At 36.6% G+C, this 20,357-nt stretch overlaps 2 protein-coding genes and 1 non-coding gene across 3 annotated transcripts; 1 reads left to right on the top strand and 2 right to left on the bottom strand.

Annotated features, from left to right (window-relative positions):
- Window positions 1-9,627: 9,627 nt before the first annotated feature.
- Window positions 9,628-12,341, bottom strand: LOC117127169. Its single transcript, XM_033276606.1, has 2 exons — window positions 12,177-12,341; window positions 9,628-11,904 (listed from the first exon to the last, which is right to left on the bottom strand). The coding sequence occupies exon 2, from the start codon at window positions 11,902-11,904 to the stop codon at window positions 10,474-10,476; it is 1,431 nt and encodes a 476-aa protein (XP_033132497.1). The 5' UTR covers window positions 12,177-12,341; the 3' UTR covers window positions 9,628-10,473.
- Window positions 12,342-13,500: 1,159 nt separating this feature from the next.
- Window positions 13,501-19,512, bottom strand: LOC117127509 (the record flags this gene model as incomplete). Its single annotated transcript, XM_033278060.1, has 1 exon — window positions 13,501-19,512. A coding segment is annotated over exon 1 (4,806 nt), but the record flags the coding sequence as incomplete, so codon positions are not given.
- LOC117127649 lies at window positions 17,597-17,703 on the top strand. The gene has a single exon (XR_004450669.1). It is a non-coding gene; the product is annotated as a small nucleolar RNA R71 (small nucleolar RNA).
- Window positions 19,513-20,357: the final 845 nt, after the last annotated feature.

Genomic DNA, 20,357 nt, shown 5'->3' on the forward strand with positions numbered 1-20,357 from the left:
AAATATATTTGTTTAGTCATTGGGGGAAGTGTCTTAAAGGATAAAATCACACACTGCAAGATTATCACTACCTACTTGCGTAAAAGAGATGACGGGATGGATTAACTTGGCAAAAATGGTTCTCTGTGAAATAAGCAAAAAAAAAATAATTAGTTTTTTTTAACACTGGTTAATTATGTTATTAAAAACTATGAGAAACATTACATAGATGATATAAACGACAATTCTACATATTTTGTGAAAATTCATATCTGACGATACTATAATTTAGCAAATATCTATGAGTTTATGTTAATATTATACTATATAAAAATATTGAGATACTATACACAATAATTTATAAACGAAAATGTATGGTTTCTGTATATAAATTAGTTATTATAACAATTATATTAAAATTAAGTGAAACTGAAAACAATAAATATATAACATCTGAAACTCTATATGTTGAGGTGTTTCCAGCGTTGTTCAAGGATATATTTGTATAGTACTCTCATCTTACAAGAATATATTACACTATTTATTAAAAACAAAATCAACAAACTCCAATTCAACGCATGGTTCTTTTGCTTTTCTTTTTAGCTATTTAATTTCTTCATATTATTCATATTCTTATGTTTATTATATTTGTCATTTTCTTATGTTTTTATTCCCGTTAATTTTCATTTATATTATCTTAAACATCTTTTGGTCTCTCTTACATAATTTAATACTATTAAACACGAAACTTACAAATTGTGTATTAGAATTTAGGTTTCAGATACTTTTTACATATTTTTCTTTTATTTCAATAACTTAATAAATCAATTTGTATATCTAGATTTATTGATTAAATGATTGTATTCTTTACCTCATAAAAAAAACTCCACGATAAAAATATATTTTCATTTCATATGATCTTTTAACTCTTCTCTTTTTTTGTTATTTTACCTTATATATTTTCATTTTTTTTCTATTGTTATATCCCACCTATTTTCATATCATAGGATCATTTTCTATATTTATCAATTCACCTAATATTTCCCCTAAATTTACTTTTTCCTTTTAATTTTATTGTGTTTTGATTTATAGTTTAATATATATATATATGTGTATACATAAATATAAATTTTAAGAATAAATACTATTTATATTAGTATTAAAGAAACTATAACAGTTTTGATGTTGTATTAAATCAGCTATTTATATTCTATTAATTTAGACTCTTATTTTTTATTTACTGATAAAAGTTGTCATTTAAGTTTTAAAATGGGCGAACAAGACATTTCATTAAAAATACATATAGTCACCCTAATAAAAATGTGAAAATGACCATGCATATCTATCGTATAGATTCCTGATCTTAGGCATAACCACTATATATTAGTTTTCTACGTTAAACTCAGCTTTATAAACCACTAAACAAATTGTATCAACCATAAATTGTCAACTTACCTTTTATGCATATTATGTAAATCTCTATAATATTATTTGAGAACTCAGTTTCTTATGTGTCACGCTCATATTAACTCTCACGATGGTTGATTACACTGATACCCTTAATGAATTAAAGATATTATATTTAAATACTATTATTGAATTTTTATTTAGTTTCCTATATAAAATTTTCTAAGTAACATATATAATAAAAAGGAAACAATTATAAAGTTTCAAAAAAAATTAAAACAAAAATATATGTATATAATATGATTTCATTAAAGAGGAAACTTCACAAAATAGAAATATTTCATTTTAAAAAATATTTTTAAATAACATAGAATATACTTTTGCAGTAATAAAATACTTCTTTATATATATATTTTCTTATATGGAAATATATATTTGCATATAATGTGATTTCATAAAACAACATTCCCACACATACTCTTAATATTAGAAAAATATATTATTTCTTTTAAAAAAAAAATTTAAACAATACAAAAATATATATGTTCAAAGTGCTTGTTTTTAAGAGATATTAAAAAAATTAAAAAATTAACAATAAATATCTTTTGATCAAATAATTACAAAATATTTTAAAATAACATAACACTATATACTTTAACGAGGTAGATATATTATATTTAATCATTATTAAACTTATGTGATTTCATATATTAAATTTGCTTTTAAATTTTATGTTTTTATGTTTGTGGAACTTAATATGACTATAATTAAAATACTGAAGCAAATCTGAATTCTCAGTTTTAAGATTATTCAAAATAAATTTCAGTTTACCATTTAATAAATCTAAGGCATAAAATTATTTAGAATATATAAAATATTTTAATTATTGTAAATATTGATATGTGTTCATGAGCTTCCAAAAATATATCAGTTAATTATGTATGTAACTTCATATTGATTATCGCTTTATTTTTTGTTTTTAAAAAATCAACATATACTTTGATAAATATTATGAATATACATGCACATTTAAACGATAAATAAAATAACTTGATTTTTATTAATTATAATAAAAATAATTATACTTCAGTTTGAATTTGAAAGAATATATGTAACTCAATATACTCATAACATGAGTGACTCGACTTAATCCAACTTATATCTAAAATCATAGATTTAACTACAACAAAAATATATAATTTATAATAATAATTTATTTTATAAATGTAAATTATAGGATGACTCAAAACATATTAACAAATGAAAATAAAATATCAACCAACTGCTATAATTTACTTTTTTTGTAAAATTTATATATATGCATGAGATTTTAGAATATTATCGTTATATTAATTTACATAATTTGGAATCATACACTTTAGTTTATTTTATGTTTCATTCTAAGCATAATATATCTTAAGTTATGCATAATCTTCCTCAAATATATTTACATATCTAAGACAACAACCATCGTAAATGCAAATAAGAAAATTAATCATAATTTTTATATATTTAAAATAAACAAATATTATAGTTGAATTCAGAGAAATAGATGGAATCTAATATACCCAAATGATAATTAAATCGACGATAAAAAAACTAGATATAACATATCTTAAATCATGTCTAATTAAAGTAATAAAATACTATTAATATAAATTATGCATACAAATTATAAATTAATTTAAATTAAAAATAAATAACAATCAATTATTATAATATATTTATTTTATAAATATTTATATACGTGCATGAGCACGGAAAAATCACCTAGTAATTGTATAACTAGATGATAATCCGCTCGCATGCATGGAGTAAGTTTTTATAATAATGTTTGTTTATTATATGGTTTTAATATTTTGCAACACTATAATCTTTATCGATTATAAAATGACGAATACAAATGTTGGTCTCTTAAAAATAACATCGTTTAATTATTTTTAAGACTTAATATGCACAAAAAGAACTTAACTTTTGCGGCTGACACAAATCACCAAAATCAAGTAGGCAACATCGGTTGTATAATGACGAAAGAGAATTGAGTTTTCTGCTCTGGATTTGTTTACTATTGACTCTCCATAATTGCTTTTATTTTCTACCTCTATAAAATTATGCTTTCGTTCTTGTCTTTGTTTCATTGATATAAGTTAAGTTTATTTTTGAACTTCTTCTATGAATTCGGTGAATTACATAAGTGTCAATTTAAAAAAATGGACATCTCTGAAAATTAGTTTCACTCGAGATACATATCTAAGAATCAAAATTTTGAAAAAAAATCACTGGCAAACTATATTAACATGTTAGTGTTCAAATCTAACATATCAAGTTGTTATAGAATATAAGTGCAAACTCAAAATATAAATATCTGTCTAGTATATATTCACTAGCTCGATCTAAAAATCATCTAATTCTAGAACAACAAAACAAATTATTTATTTCACCAGTTCAGATAATATCTGAATCTGAACGGGTGACATCCGAACCCGAATAGATTTCCGAATATAACCAAACTTAAATATACTTAACCCAATATTTCTTGTTTACTTCTCTTATTTTATTCAAAATATTTATATTAATGATGCTTATTGCTCAAAATTAGATAATATACATATAATTATTAACAAAATCATTTGCTACTCACTTAAAATACATATCAAGCTCCTATTTCTTGTATTAACAAAAATTGCATTTAAAATTTCAAAACAACAACTAAATTAGTGTCTTTTTATTTTTAAATTTTTATCTCCAAACATATTAATAGTTTAATCTTTTAAAAATTAGAAAACCAGTTAAGTTAAAATATATTTTAAATACAAAAAACTTAAACAACAAATCATTTATTTATTTTCCCTTCAAAATTTAAATATTTGAACCCGACCCAAAATATCCAAACCCGAACATAAAATACCTAAACTCGACTCGAAGTGTAAAAATACCCGAACGTGTTATATACCTTTATACTGAAATACCCGATACGAACCCGAACGTATATCCAAAAGCCCAACCCCTAATATATGAGTTCAATGTGAGGCTTTTACCATTACTAGAGATTTTTTCCGCGCTTCGCGCGGATTGTGTCTTATAAATTTATTTTATTTATAATATTATTTGTCGGGTTTTTTTTACATTAACTTCTTGTTTTTCCAATGTTAGTTTTTCTTAATTTAAATTTATATGTTTATAATTTTTCATTTTTCTTGTTGTAAATGGAGAATTATATTTTTTATTGATGGTTTTTTGTATGTGACATAAACTTTTTGAAATTTTAAAATAATGTTATATATAGTACGATTAACACATTAAAGAAGAGAAACATATTCAGGCACATTTTACACAGGTTTTATATGCATAATTTTAAACATTATATATGTATATATTTTAAGTTTGAAACATGTAAATGCTTTTTAAAGCTAAATACTTGTTCTGAGTTTACATAACTTATCGAAAGTTTTATCTCTTTTTAAATTCAAATCACAAAAAAAAATATCAAAAAGTCAGTATAGATGGGTTTTTTGGGATTTTAAATCAACACTGAAAAATTACATGAATCAGATAACAACAGTTTTATAAACAACTGGATAAAATTTGACCGAGCCAAAGATTTTCACACAATATGTTCTTTCTTCTTCAAATTGCGAAGAGCCTATAGGCACAAGAAAAAAAAAATTTTGTTTTCACTTATATAACATTTTTTCTCCTTTACACATGGAGTTTATTACACTGTTATAAGCAATGGAAAACTCTATTCATATAAAATTCACATCTATGCATTTTGACAAAGAAGAATTTTAGCCATATTTAGTTTCAGAATGAACCAACTTCAGTCATATACACTATATTTTCTCTATGATTCAAATCTTACGATTTTAATATATGTGCAGATTTCCATGTGAAAAAACACGCACGCCATCTATCATTCAACCTATTACTTTTTCCAAAGTAAACACTATAATCCTTGTTTGGTTAGCTCCACAAATTAATCTCTTTGGATCAGTTTACTAAAAAATATAGATACTAATGTCAGAAAAGAATATAAACACTATCAACAACAAATATTGGCACAAGACTATTGGGTTCAAGGAACATATTCTACGTAATACGTTTATATCATGGCTGGCTTTGCGGAGAAGACTGCCAACCAAGGATCGCTTGAGGCGTTGGGGGTTAAATGTCTCAGGAACATGCGTCCTTTGTAATCTGGAAATAGAGACTCACCATCATCTCTTCTTTGAGTGCTCTTTCACTCGCTTGATATGAGAGCCTTTTGCTGCTGAAGTTTGGATTTCTCCTCCGGCTGATCTACACTCTGTTGCAGCCTGGATCAATCAACCTCGCGTCAACACAAATACGCATGCTACTCCAGTCATCAAGCTCTACTTTCAGTCAGCCATCTACCTGCTGTGGAAAGAGCGTAATGCTCGTGTGTTCACAGCTGTCTCCTCACCTTCATCAGTCATCCTTGCCTCTCTCGACCGTATGATGCGTGACCGTCTCCTCTCTTACCCGGCAAGTTCTTCTTTCTCCTCTTCTCTACTTCTTTTTATCTTTCTTGTATAAAACTTCCTTAAGACTTTTTTTACCTTGAGTTGTTGTTGGTTGTTTTTGTTTCCTTGCTGTAATAAGTTGTTTAAAAATAACAGTATAACCTTTCAAAAAATGATAATCTTAACATCTTACAAAAAAAAACAACAAATATTGACTTATTTATGTGAATATATATTTTATTTTAAATCATTATAGTGGACGAAGAAAGCACCATAATTTGTATAACAAATTTTCTTAGATTCACGTCATCATACTCACCATTTTACCATTTTAATTACATAATTTTACATGAGCTTCTTCACCCTCCCCGGTTATTTTCTCTTTATTTATAACTACAATATAAAGTTATAAACTATATATATTATAAATTAATAATTTATTTACCCTTGAAGTCTAACGATTAAAAATAGAACATAATTCAATATAGATATATGATTCTATTAATAAATTAGTAGTTACAAATTTGAAATTTTTAGAAATATCAAAAGTTGTATGTTAGTTAATTATCTTCTAAATGACATTTATTTCTAATTCTTTTTGGATGAGAATATTTTGGCTGAGGTGGATAGTCCCAAAAGCCTTGAATTTAGTCCCTTTTATATAGTCTGGATCAATCAACCTCGCGTCAACGCAGATACGCATGCTACTCCAGTCATCAAGCTCTACTTTCGGTCAGCCATCTACCTGCTGTGGAAAGAGCGTAATGCTCGTGTGTTCACAGCTGTCTCTTCACCTTCATCAGTCATCCTTGCCTCTCTCGACCGTATGATGCGTGACCGTCTCCTCTCTTACCCGGCAAGTTCTTCTTTCTCCTCTTCTCTACTTCTTTTTATCTTTCTTGTATAAAACTTCCTTAAGGTTTTTTTTACCTTGAGTTGTTGTTGGTTGTTTTTGTTTCCTTGCTGTAATAAGTTGTTTAAAAACAACAGTGTAACCTTTCAAAAAATGATAATCTTAACATCTTACAAAAAAAAACAACAAATATTGACTTATTTATGTGAATATATATTTTATTTTAAATCATTATAGTAGACGAAGAAAGCACCTTAATTTGTATAACAAATTTTTTTAGATTCACGTCATCATACTCACCATTTTACCATTTTAATTACATAATTTTACATGAGCTTCTTCACCCTCCCCGGTTATTTTCTCTTTATTTATAACTACAATATAAAGTTATAAACTATATATATTATAAATTAATAATTTATTTACCCTTGAAGTCTAACGATTAAAAATAGAACATAATTCAATATAGATATATGATTCTATTAATAAATTAGTAGTTACAAATTTGAAATTTCTAGAAATATCAAAAGTTGTATGTTAGTTAATTATCTTCTAAATGACATTTATTTTTAGTTCTTTTTGGATGAGAATATTTTGGCTGAGGTGGATAGTCCCAAAAGCCTTGAATTTAGTCTCTTTTATATAATAGGATTTGTAATTTATAGCCGTTTTTAAAAATTCAAAATATAACATTTAGAAAAAAATCTAAATTTTTTTATTATATGCTTAATGTGATTGTTTAGTTTATTTTAATAGTATAAAATTAGACAAAAAGAAAGAGGTTAAAAAAATTGTTATCAAATATGTATTATTCATAATCATTAATTGTCCTATATATGTTAACCATATTAGGTGATTCTGTAACTTTTATTTAAGGAAAGAAAAAATATTCTTTTATATACTACTAATTAATTTATAGTTAGTTCAATAAAAAACATAGTATATGTTTATATGAACCAACTTAATTTTCTAACAATTCTAAGAATCATTCTCATGATGACACATGGCTATGAAAACATGTTGTAATGCTCCAGGATTAATATATAGGGGATGTTTCCACAAATATGGTCATATATTAAACCGGTTAATCACATACAAACTTGGTTTGCATAAACAAAGTGAGAAATCTAAGCATTTATATAGGAGTATGATACACTAAATATGAATCTTTGCTACTGCCAAGTTAACAGTTGTGATTATAGTACTTTAGATTCAATCCAGAGGACCAGTCTACACTTTACTCTTATAAATCTCAATATCAAGCTAAGAAGAAAATGGTTTTCAATTCAATTGGTGACGCGGAAAACAAGTAAACTAGAGATTGATTCAATTTAACAAGAAGCTAGCCTAGGGTATTTCATTGGGTGTTGAGCGAGAGCCAAACAATTATTCAAGCGCGGTGCAGTGCTTTCTAGAACTCGGATCACTCAGCTGGAACACCCCACTGTCGTGGTGGTGATCTCTTTGCTGGTCGGTCCCATCATCTAACTGTCGTTGAGATGAGAAACGACTGCAAGCCTTAGGGTCAGGTCCGATCAGTTCACTTACTACCCTAATATCTACTTTCGCTGATTAGGGATACTAAGCTCATTCAATACATGTCAAGCTATCTCCTAAGCGGTTAGCTAGGCGATAAACTTAGGATCTAACATCAAGTGATCAGATTAATGGAAGCTTTAAGAATAGTATGGATGAAGAATAATCAAGAATAGCTTATCTATGTTTAGCTCATATTTCAACACCCTAAAAACCCTAGGCGAGCTAGATCACTACTCAATCATGATGCAAGCAATCAAAGACATAGATCTGAATGAAATGCATAATAATAAGAGTAGTAAACAAGGGTTCAGAAGGTCTTCTCTATGAGAGAATGGATTCTTCTCCCTTACAAGTTGCAGATCGCAAAAGCTAATAGTTCTCTTGTAAAAACTAGCGTAAGAAATAAAATAGGATAGATGGCGTCTTTATATGGAGGCGCCAATAGGTAGAAAAGAAATTAGGGCAACAAGGCCTTAATTCCCGAAAATAGAAGCTTCCTTATTTGTCGGGAACAACCTCGGGATCACTCCGTCTGCTTGTTCTGCTAGAGAACAGTCTCGGGACTGTTCGTCTTGAGTGTTCTCCGCAAAATGCTCCAAAAGGACAGCTTCTCTTCAAGCATGCTCTCTTCATTCTTCTACCAACTCCAGACCTGTAAAAGATCAAAAAGGACTAGACTGACTCGGATTATGGACTCGAATCAATACAAAAACACCTATACAATGATGTGAAAAACACCATATATCAATTCCCCCAGACTTAGATCCTTGTTTGTCCTCGAACAAGGCAAGTATCAAGAACAGGAGAAAAGTTTGAAAGTGTGGGAACTCGCTTATTCTCAGCAACCATACTCTTACCACAAATCTCTGAACCATACAAGCAGTAGATTAGAACCACACACACTTACTGGAAACCCCTGATCGCTGTTCACAGATCGGCTCCTTACTCTACATCTTGACCTGAAAAAGCGACACTTTCGAGACCAAACTCCATTTGTTCAATTAGAATTTTCGTGAGCTTCTTGTCATGGGCGCTACTCAGGGTGGACGGTCTAGGTATGGAACAAGCTTTTTAATGGTGGAGTTGAGAGTGTTTAGGGGTTACCGATTTCTTAGAGGATGCAGGATATCGCACAAAATGGCAAGAGAGAACGGATCCATTGATGTCCACAGCCTCTACTCGTTTTTTGCTCTCTTTCGAACGGTTGCTCTCTGTTCTGGAACAGTCATCAGACTGCTCTGCTTGCCCCCTTCTATGTTCTCCGAAAATTAGCCTGAACTCCTTCTTGGTTTTCCCAGTGGCTCATGTTCCCTCGAACTCATCTCCTTCCCTATCGTCAAATGCCAAAAACGAAAGGTAATTAAATTTTTTTTTTTTTTTTTTTTTTTTTTCAAATGGCATGAAAGTAGAGATGAGGTGACGAAGAAGGAGGTAGCATGTGATTTTGAGAAGGCCACTGGTGGATCTGATTCGCATCATTCTGCTATACTTGCACGATCCATTGGTCATGGAGCAGTTGGTCCCTTGATCTGCTTGTTCTCCTTTCTGATTGAATTTCTGCAGCAGTAACGAGTAAAGGCTGCGTTGATCCTTTCCTCTCCAACCTTTTTGCACATATCTGCACATATAACACTGAGAAACAAATGCCTGAAGTTGGAACGAAGGCTAAGGTACAAGGTGGGAACTAGCTAAAGATGAGCTAGCTACTCAGGAACAGCAAGATGGATAAAAAGGATAAGAAGTCCTGAGTATAGGTCTCGTTTCCCTGATCTAGTACCCATAACAAGAAGAATTAAAGTCCAGATTAGGTTCAGATATAGTGGAGTTGAGTCTACCCAGTGTAACCTGATCGGTGGAGAACTTCTGGAGTGTCAAATGAGATAAGTCAGGGTGTTCCAGGTCCATGTGTGGGTCTTTCATCACTGCTAAGGTCACTGAATAAGAAGGTTAAAGCACGAGGTGGTTAAGAAATCATCACAAAATAAGGTCCTGATTACCACAATAAGTTTGACTGGACTGACTCGATCCTAGGGACTGACTCAATAAAAACATGGAAATCGTACAGAGTTTCTCCCCCAGACTTACTTCACACCATCCCTGGTTGTGAAAATAAATCGGAGAAGGCTAAAACACACCAAACCAAAAACAAATAGCAGGGAAATAAATAGTTCAGATGGATAAAACAAGGGAATAGGAATAGTCCGTTTGGACTCAGTCTGAATCGCCGCTGCTGGAGTGGCCGGCTGTTCTCCGGTTCCTCGGAAGTCTCTCTTCTCTAGCTGAAGTGCCCGCTGGTTCTTTGCCTGGGCGCCTTGTTCCTTGCGTCGTCTGCTCATCCTGACTTCTGATGCAGCCTCCAGTGAGTGCTCTGAGGATCCTCTTCATGAGGCTGTTGTTTTTCTTCTGGGAGTCCACCATCCAACGTCTGTAGGCGTGGTCATCTGTAACATCCGTGAGGTCCTCTAGGTCGTAAGCACCATCAGCAGGTGGAGTTATGTCCTCCACATCATCCCCTGCCGCATTCTCATCTGGAATTGGCGCTCGGGGGTCGACGCACAAGTGTTCTGCGTTTGGCAAGAACACTATGTTATCCAAGGTTGTGAAATCTGTTAACCCTGGAAGAGGGAGCTTGCAGTAGAGAGTGATCCCGTCCTTGTCTGTGAACTTGTATGTGCTTTCGTCGCGCAGGATGTGGCACGTGATCAAATAGGCGGTGTCAATGTACTCAAGCTCAGGAACAACCGTGTAGGAATCCAGGTCGATGTTGAAGCGTTTGAACAAGGGTGTGAGAACACTGCCGCAGCGATCTTTCTTGTCTTCCGTTCGGACCATGGAATCCTTGCGCTCAGAGAGCATCGTGATGAGAAGGAATCCAGGGTTTGTTTTCACAGTCTGTATCGGTATGACTCTGTCTCTACGGATCTCATCCTCGAGGCCGGTGTATAGAACCTGCAGCTCTCCGTTTGTGACCTTGGAGGTGTGTTCCTTTGCGAATAGGATGTTCGAGACGATCTTGGCAATGATACGCAGAGTGGGGTTTCGGATTTGTGACTGATAAGCCTTGCGAGAAGTGAACTTCCCTGTCGCAATGAGATCCCAAAAGGCGTTTGCTGGCGCGAACTTTTTGTCAACTGAGACCTCTCTTGGCGTGTCTGCGATCTCGAGTAGTTCGTTTAGATCGTGGAGAGAGATGGAGCAGAACTTGCCGTCAGCCATGAAGGAGAAGTAGCAGTTCTCGTATGTTGGCGCAGTTGGGTTCTGGTAAGTAATCTGAGCTGTTGCGAGCAATTGCCGAACCAAATCTGGATAGAGAACTTGGGCTTGGTAGCAGAGAGGAGCGAGGCCCATGACATCGAGCGTCTCGAACACATCAGACTCGAGACCAAGAGCAGCTAAGGTCTCCGCGTGAGCAAATCGTGTGGGCAGGATCTCTGCTGCGAGAAGCCTGTTGTATCTTGCTGCGGACTCCTTGTCCCACCCCTCACAATTGTAGTCAAGGAGTAGTGGGTCATTGATGTTGATCGGTTGACCCTCAGCCTTGTTCGGCCATGGGTAGGAGGAAGGGACGTTCGCGGAGTGAGAAGGCGTGGCTGCTCCGCGAGAGGCCTTGAGTGCTTTAGGGTTCCTTGTTCTTGGAGGCATCTGCAAAACAAAGTCAATTTCCAAATTAGCCATGCTCAACGGTTGTTCAGAAACGATGGGACATTCCAATCTCTCAATTTTGCCCAAGTCCATCAATTTCTAACAACCTACAACTTCCATCAATTCCCAACACAATCGCAATTACTCAAGAACGCAAAAGATATAGCTACAATCTAAGAACCAATCGCTAAGCAATAGGTAAGGAGGATTCAAGGAGACACTTCCAAACCGCGTTTTGGATGCGCGAAGGGGAAGGGGATCTGAGCGGTTACCTTGATTGGATTGTTGTTCCTGCAAAACCAAACCGATCTCTAGAGGATCCAAGAGATTAGAGCAAAATCGATGAAGAAGAATATGAAATGAGAGTTTTCGATTTAGGGTTCGGTGAGGTTGGTTTGCGGCTCTAGATATAAGGGGGGTGGTAAAGTTAGTGGGCCTTAAATAGGCCTTTCCCTTTTTCCTCTTTTTTTTTTTGTTCGAGCACTTACCTGGGAACAATCAGTGGAACAAACGCCGGAGTGTTCTGCTGAGAAGTGCTCGATTTTCTTCCTGCAAGTTAGTTTTTTTTTTTTTTTTTTTAGAAATAAAAGAAATATTTACACTCACCAGTGGGTTGCCTCCCACCAAGCGCTTCTTTTCAGTCACTAGCTTGACTTTTGTGAGCCGATTAGGCTTGAAGGGGATCACTTAAGGGTATTTCTACACCTTCAGCGATTGTTGTATCAGCAAGGTAAGGCTTGAGGCGCTGCCCATTAACAACAAATTCTCCTCCTCTTGTGTCCAGCAACACGACAGCTCCATAGGGGCGAACCTCCTTGATGGTGAAAGGTCCTGACCATCTGGATTTTAGCTTTCCAGGGAACAGCTTAATCCTTGAGTTGAATAGTAAGACCTGATCATTCGGAGCAAAGCTTCTGCTGATGATCCGTTTGTCATGGAATGCCTTGGTTTTTTCTTTGTAGATTTTGGAGCTCTCATAGGCCAGATGCCTAATCTCTTCCAACTCATGGATCTGAATTGTTCGCCTCTCCTTAGCAGGTTTGATATCGAAGTTAAGCAGCTTAACAGCCCAAGCTGCCTTATACTCTAGCTCCACAGGTAGGTGACATGCCTTGCCATAGACCAGATGATAGGGAGTGGTCCCTAATGGGGTCTTATAGGCTGTTCTGTAGGCCCAGAGAGCGTCGTCAAGCTTGATGGACCAGTCCTTACGCGTGGTATTGACTGTTTTCTGCAGAATGTTCTTGATCTCTCTGTTGGAAATTTCCACTTGGCCACTCGTTTGAGGATGATAGGCGGTTGCAACCTTGTGTTTCACGCCGTTCTTGTTCAGTAATCCTTGGAACACTCTGTTGATGAAGTGAGTTCCACCATCGCTGATAACCACTCTAGGTACTCCAAATCTTGGAAAGATGATGGAGGTGAACATCTTGGTTACAACTCGTGCGTCGTTGGTCGGACTAGCAATTGCTTCTACCCACTTGGAGACATAGTCGACTGCAACCAGGATGTACTCGTTTTTGTGAGAAGGTGGGAAAGGTCCCATAAAATCTATCCCCCAGCAGTCGAACACCTCAACTTCCAATATGTAGTTCTGGGCATCTCATTCCTTTTGCTGATACTGCCCATTCGCTGGCATGCATTGCATCTGGATATGAAAGCGTGAGCATCTCTGAACATTGTTGGCCACCAGAATCCCGCTTGGAGAATTTTGGAGACTGTTTTGAATGTGGCGAAGTGTCCAGCGTAGGAAGATCCGTGGCAGTGGTGTAGGATCCCTGGAATTTCAGCCTCCGGAACACATCGTCTGAAGATCCCATCCTTGCATTGTCGGTATAGATAAGGCTCATCCCAGAAGTAGTGCCTTGCCTCTCTTAAGAATTTCCTCTTCTCGTTCCCCGTGAACTTCTGAGGCTCCTTTTCAGCAGCTAAGAAATTTGCAATCTCAGCAAACCACGGTAGATCAGGATATTGCTTCTGGATTGTTGCCACAAACGGCTCTAGTTGCGAAGAACAAGCTGTTTCTATGCGCATTGGTTGTTCCGTGTAGCAAAGACCAATCGCACTGACGTGTTCCACTGGTTGTTCTTCGTCAATCACTGTATCATCGTTTATTTTCATTCTGGAAAGGTGGTCCGCTACTCCATTTTCTACCCCTTTCTTGTCTCTTATTTCCAGGTCAAATTCCTGAAGGAGGAGAATCCATCTCAGGAGCCGCGGTTTGGCATCTTTTTTCGTGAGCAGGTACTTGAGAGCTGCATGATCCGTGTGGACTATCACTTTAGACCCAACCAGATATGATCGGAACTTCTCAAAAGCATAGACGATGGCCAGGAGTTCCTTCTCTGTGGTGGCATACCTACATTGAGCTTCATCCAGTGTCTTGCTCGCGTAGTAGATCACATGGAGCTTCTTATCCTTCCGCTGTCCAAGCACTGCTCCCACTGCAAAGTCACTCGCGTCCGTCATGATCTCGAAAGGGAGGTCCCAGTCTGGGGGTTGGACAACCGGTGCACTGACAAGAGCTCCCTTGATCGTGTGAAATGAAGCTAAGCACTCGTTGTCGAAATCGAACTTTGTTTCCTTGCAGAGCAGTCTAGTGAGTGGTCTTGCGATTCTCGAGAAGTCCTGGATGAATCTTCTGTAAAAACCAGCATGTCCCAAAAAGCTTTTTATTCCCCTCACTGAAGTTGGGGGTTGCAGACTCATCATGATATCGATCTTTGCCTTGTCCACTTCGATGCCTTTTTCTGAAATCTTATGTCCTAGAACAATCCCATCTCTGACCATGAAATGGCATTTTTCCCAATTCAGCACGAGATGCTTCTCCTCGCATCGCTTCAGAACCCTGCACAAGTTTGACAAACAGACACTAAAGGAGCTCCCATAGACGCTGAAATCGTCCATGAAAACTTCCATTATGTCTTCAATTAGATCAGTGAAAATTGACATCATGCAGCGTTGAAAGGTCGCTGGAGCATTGCACAGCCCGAAAGGCATTCTCCTGTAGGCGTATGTTCCATAAGGACATGTGAACGTCGTCTTTTCTTGATCGTCTGGGTGGATGGGAATCTGAAAGAAACCTGAATAACCATCTAAAAAGCAATAGTAAGGGTGGTTAGCCAATCTTTCAAGCATTTGATCAATGAAGGGAAGTGGAAAGTGATCCTTGCGAGTCGCAGCATTCAATTTACGGAAATCAATGCACATGCGATGACCAGTTACTGTTCTAGTAGGGATTAATTCATTCTTTTCATTTGTTATAACAGTGATCCCTCCTTTCTTAGGCACTACATGAACAGGACTAACCCACTTACTATCAGAAATCGCATAAATTACACCAGCTTCTAGAAGTTTCATTATCTCCTTCTTTACAACATCTTTCAGATTTGGGTTTAACCTCCTCTGATGTTCTACAGAAGTCATTGATTCATCTTCTAGGTGTATTCTATGCATGCACAGATCAGGTGAAATGCCAGGTATATCAGCTAGGGAATATCCTAATGCTTTTCGATATTTCCTAAGTTCGCATAAGAGAAGAGCAGTTTCAGCATTGTTCAGGTCAGCATTTACGATTACTGGGTATGTAGAATTTGGTCCAAGAAATGCGTACCTGAGCCCCTTAGGGAGTGTTTTGAGCTCGACTTTTGGAGCTTTGGATTCACTCCACGGGTCATTGTTCCTACTTGGTGGAACAGGCGAGCTCGATGAGTCTGAGGCATTGTTCTCCCCCAGACTAAGATATGCCACTAATCTTTCCATGGTTCTGGCGGAGTCCAACATCTTGGCGTACCCATCAGCGTCGATGTTCTGGACATTCTGTTCTGCTTCAGCTCTAGTCAGAGCTAGTTCCAGCGGATCATCTATTAGGATCTCCTCAATCATCTGATCACTCGGTTCCAGCGGATCACCCTCCTCTTGGACAGTGAAGGTTTGTCCATCTAGCATAGGTTTCTTGAGCATCTGATTCATCTCGAACCTCATCACAATGTCTCCTAGGTGGAGATCGATTTTTCCCTGTCGCACATCTATGATAGCTCCGACAGTGCATAGGAATGGTCTGCCTAGGATCAGAGGATCCTTTGATTCTTCCTCAAGTTCCAGAACAACGAAATCGGCAGGGACAAGTGTGTTCCCAACCAGAACCTGGATATCCTCGATAATTCCGACTGGAGATTTCACTGATCGATCAGCAAACACTAGGGACATCCTGGTAGGTTTGAAATCTGTGAATCCTAGGCGCTTAGCCACAGAGTACGGCATGAGGTTGATGCTTGATCCCAGATCGACTAGCGAACACGAGAAGACTGTTCTCCCTATTTGGATGGAAAGGACAAATTTTCCAGGATCACCTAGCTTCTTGATCCTTTTGTTCTGGAGAACAGCGCTGCACTCTTTAGAGACTACCATGAACTCACTGTCATCGGTTATCTTTCCAGAAATTAGTCCTTTCACAAAGCTACTCATGGATGGCATCATCTGGATTGCACTCATGAGAGGGAGTCTGACTGTTAAGTCTTCCAGCATCTTCCTACATTTCATCTCCTCCTTGTCCTTGCGTGTGGCCTTAGCAGGAACAGGGTACGGAACCTTTGGCACATAGTCACGGGTGGGAACAGGTTCTGCCGCTGGGCGAACAACCACAGTAGGCTGCTCTGTAGTGGTCGGAGTATGTTTAACAGGAAGCTCTGCTTCTTCCTCGTCTGCTGGTGCGGTTACAGGTGGCTGTTCTGATTCTTTCTGCTTCCCCTTTTCAGCTGTTGTGAATCTCTTGGGTGCCAGATCAGTTAACTGCTTCCCACTCCTAAGCGCGACTGCATTACACTCCTTGGGATTTTTATCTGTTTTTCCAGGAAGAGTGCCTTGCTGTCTCTTCACACTCTCAGCAGTCTGAGCAATCTGAATATCCATCTGCCTCATATGGCTCGAGACATTATCATATTTGGCACTCAGGTCATTGAACATGTGATTCATTCGGGTATTGATGTCGTTTGTGACCTGATTCAGTGCTTTTCCCTGAATCTGTTGTCCTTGGAGCAGCTGGCTCATCATATTGGCAAGACTCTTCATCTCGTCTTGTGGAGCAGTTTGAGCAGGCTGTGCAGGCTGCTGGTTAGTCGGTTGTTTCTGGTTGTGGAACTGAGTATTCTGAGCTGGGCTGAGGACAAAGGTTCGTCCTTGATTTCCATACCCCCGTTGGTAGCCACTGTTCTGAACTTGATTGCCTTGAGCATTTTCTGTGTTACCATCGGGTTTAGGGTTGTTGAACAGGTGGGGGTTGTTCCTCACGTTAGGGTTCGGGTGATAGTTCTTAAACTGCCATCCTTGCCCATTCACATAGCTAACCTCATGGTGGTCCTCAATCGCCTGGTCCGCTTCTGATGTAGCGTCTATGGTTCCTTTATCCTGAGGAGACTCTTCCATGATGAAGACATGGTTCTGATTACTCTTAATCAGCTGATCGACCTTGGCAGAGAGCTCATCTATTTTGCTATTGTCGATGCTGTTCACCTTTTGGGTGCGGTCTGTCTCTCGGTTGCTGTCAGCTGAGCTTGAGGCCATGTTCTCAATTAGCGCGAAAGCGCCTTGAGTGGATTGGGTCATGAAATCTCCATTACTGGCTGAGTTTAAAGCATTCCTGTACTCCCAACCTACTCCATCGTAGAAAACTCCGAGTAGATAATCTTCTTCAAAACCATGATGTGGGCACTCTCTGCGATAGACGTTGAATCGCTCCCATGCGTCGCAGAACGGCTCATCTACCAGCTGTTTAAAGGTGGCGATCTTCTGTCTCAGAGCTGCCGTCTTTGATTTCGTGTAGAAGTGGCTCAAGAAAGCGGATCTGACTTGTTCCCATGTGGTGAGCGATCCAGTTGGTAGGGAATCTAGCCAGCGAGCAGCCTTCCCATCGAGAGAGAAAGGGAACAAAGTACATTTGATGTAATCTGGTGGTACTCCATTCGCCTTAGTGAACCCACACATCTTCTCAAAGTTTTCAATGTGGTCCATCGGTATTTCTGCAGGAAGTCCGTTGAAGATCTTCCTCTGCACCAGACCTATCAAGGCGGGCTTGATCTCAAAGTCTTGTCTAGTGCAAGGTGGAGGGTTGATGGCGGATCGCGTAGCAGGTAGATTACGCAAGAGATTCCTTTGGCCAATCTGATCAACTTCCTCCGGTGCATTCCGTTGGTTTGCAGCGTTCGCTTGGATAGTTTGCTGCATCTGCTGCATCTGTTGTTGCATGAGTGCAAATGCAGCAGTAAGATCATCCTGATGATCACCCATGTTGGTGCTTGTAGGTCTAGGCAGTTGACGGTTCTGACGTTCTAATCTCGCTAGTTCTTCGTTAGTGAGCTGATGCAATGGTCCTTGTGCGTTGCTCCGAGTATGTCTACTGGTCATGCACCTGGATCATTAGCTGTGACAAAGAAACAGAGGCGAGTTAGATATCTTAGACTTAAAATGAAACCGAAAAGTAGAGGTAAAAAAATCTGGTCCCCGTCGCAACGGCGCCAAAACTTGATACACTAAATATGAATCTTTGCTACTGCCAAGTTAACAGTTGTGATTATAGTACTTTAGATTCAATCCAGAGGACCAGTCTACACTTTACTCTTATAAATCTCAATATCAAGCTAAGAAGAAAATGGTTTTCAATTCAATTGGTGACGCGGAAAACAAGTAAACTAGAGATTGATTCAATTTAACAAGAAGCTAGCCTAGGGTATTTCATTGGGTGTTGAGCGAGAGCCAAACAATTATTCAAGCGCGGTGCAGTGCTTTCTAGAACTCGGATCACTCAGCTGGAACACCCCACTGTCGTGGTGGTGATCTCTTTGCTGGTCGGTCCCATCATCTAACTGTCGTTGAGATGAGAAACGACTGCAAGCCTTAGTGGTCAGGTCCGATCAGTTCACTTACTACCCTAATATCTACTTTCGCTGATTAGGGATACTAAGCTCATTCAATACATGTCAAGCTATCTCATAAGCGGTTAGCTAGGCGATAAACTTAGGATCTAACATCAAGTGATCAGATTAATGGAAGCTTTATGAATAGTATGGATGAAGAATAATCAAGAATAGCTTATCTATGTTTAGCTCATATTTCAACACCCTAAAAACCCTAGGCGAGCTAGATCACTACTCAATCATGATGCAAGAAATCAAAGACATAGATCCTGAATGAAACTGCATAATAATAAGAGTAGTAAACAAGGGTTCAGAAGGTCTTCTCTATGAGAGAATGGATTCTTCTCCCTTACAAGTTGCAGATCGCAAAAGCTAATAGTTCTCTTGTAAAAACTAGCGTAAGAAATAAAATAGGATAGATGGCGTCTTTATATGGAGGCGCCAATAGGTAGAAAAGAAATTAGGGCAACAAGGCCTTAATTCCCGAAAATAGAAGCTTCCTTATTTGTCGGGAACAACCTCGGGATCACTCCGTCTGCTTGTTCTGCTAGAGAACAGTCTCGGGACTGTTCGTCTTGAGTGTTCTCCGCAAAATGCTCCAAAAGGACAGCTTCTCTTCAAGCATGCTCTCTTCATTCTTCTACCAACTCCAGACCTGTAAAAGATCAAAAAGGACTAGACTGACTCGGATTATTGACTCGAATCAATACAAAAACACCTATACAATGATGTGAAAAACACCATATATCAGAGTAAATAAAGTTGTTACTGATAAATTACTAAACAAAATTTAAAACAAAAGAAACATAACAATCAAATGTTAAAAAAAAGCATAATTCCTTCTAACTAAATATTTATCAAATTAATTAATATAACACATTAAATTTGTTTAGTTGATTTTGTAAATGAAACAAAAACAGAAAAAATATAATCCGTGTTTTACGCAGGTAGTATTCTAGTATATATAATTATATAAATAACATAAAATATTTGATACATAAGATTTTTGTTATAAAGAGAAAGTTTGGTATAGATTAGCACAATCCAGTTAAAAATCTAGGATTTTTTCTCTTTAACCATGTATCTTTTTAAAAAACTTTTATCTGTATATAATCAAAATCCAATCTCAGTTCTGACCAATGAAATGAAACAAGTGCAAGAAATACAGAATAAATCACTTGGTACTTATATAAAATTCTTTTATTTTTTGGGATCGTTTATTTTTTTGGGATAAGAAGATCTATCACGCAAAGGTGTAAGCAAGGACATTCAACATAGTTCATATTTAAACCCTTTCTCAAAAAAAAATATCATAGTACATATTTTAATATATACTTAAGTTTGGATTTTTGAAACAGATCTTTATCGTATTCACTATCTTGTGATATAACAATGTATATGGCGGGATATAAGAAAACCATGAAAAAAAAAACAAATTCTCCTAATTAAGACACTAGAGTGGTGTTTAGAGCATCCCTATTGAAGTATATTAAGAGAGGTTCACACAGTTTCCAAGAAACAAAATTAATATAGTAATCTATT

The sequence above is a fragment of the Brassica rapa genome, chromosome A08, assembly GCF_000309985.2.
Source record: "Brassica rapa cultivar Chiifu-401-42 chromosome A08, CAAS_Brap_v3.01, whole genome shotgun sequence".
Lineage (NCBI taxonomy): Eukaryota > Viridiplantae > Streptophyta > Magnoliopsida > Brassicales > Brassicaceae > Brassica > Brassica rapa.

Bases quoted from the DNA above. Each gene is read 5' to 3' on its own strand.
- LOC117127169 (XM_033276606.1), bottom strand. From the start codon at position 11,904: ATGCCTCCAAGAACAAGGAACCCTAAAGCACTCAAGGCCTCTCGCGGA.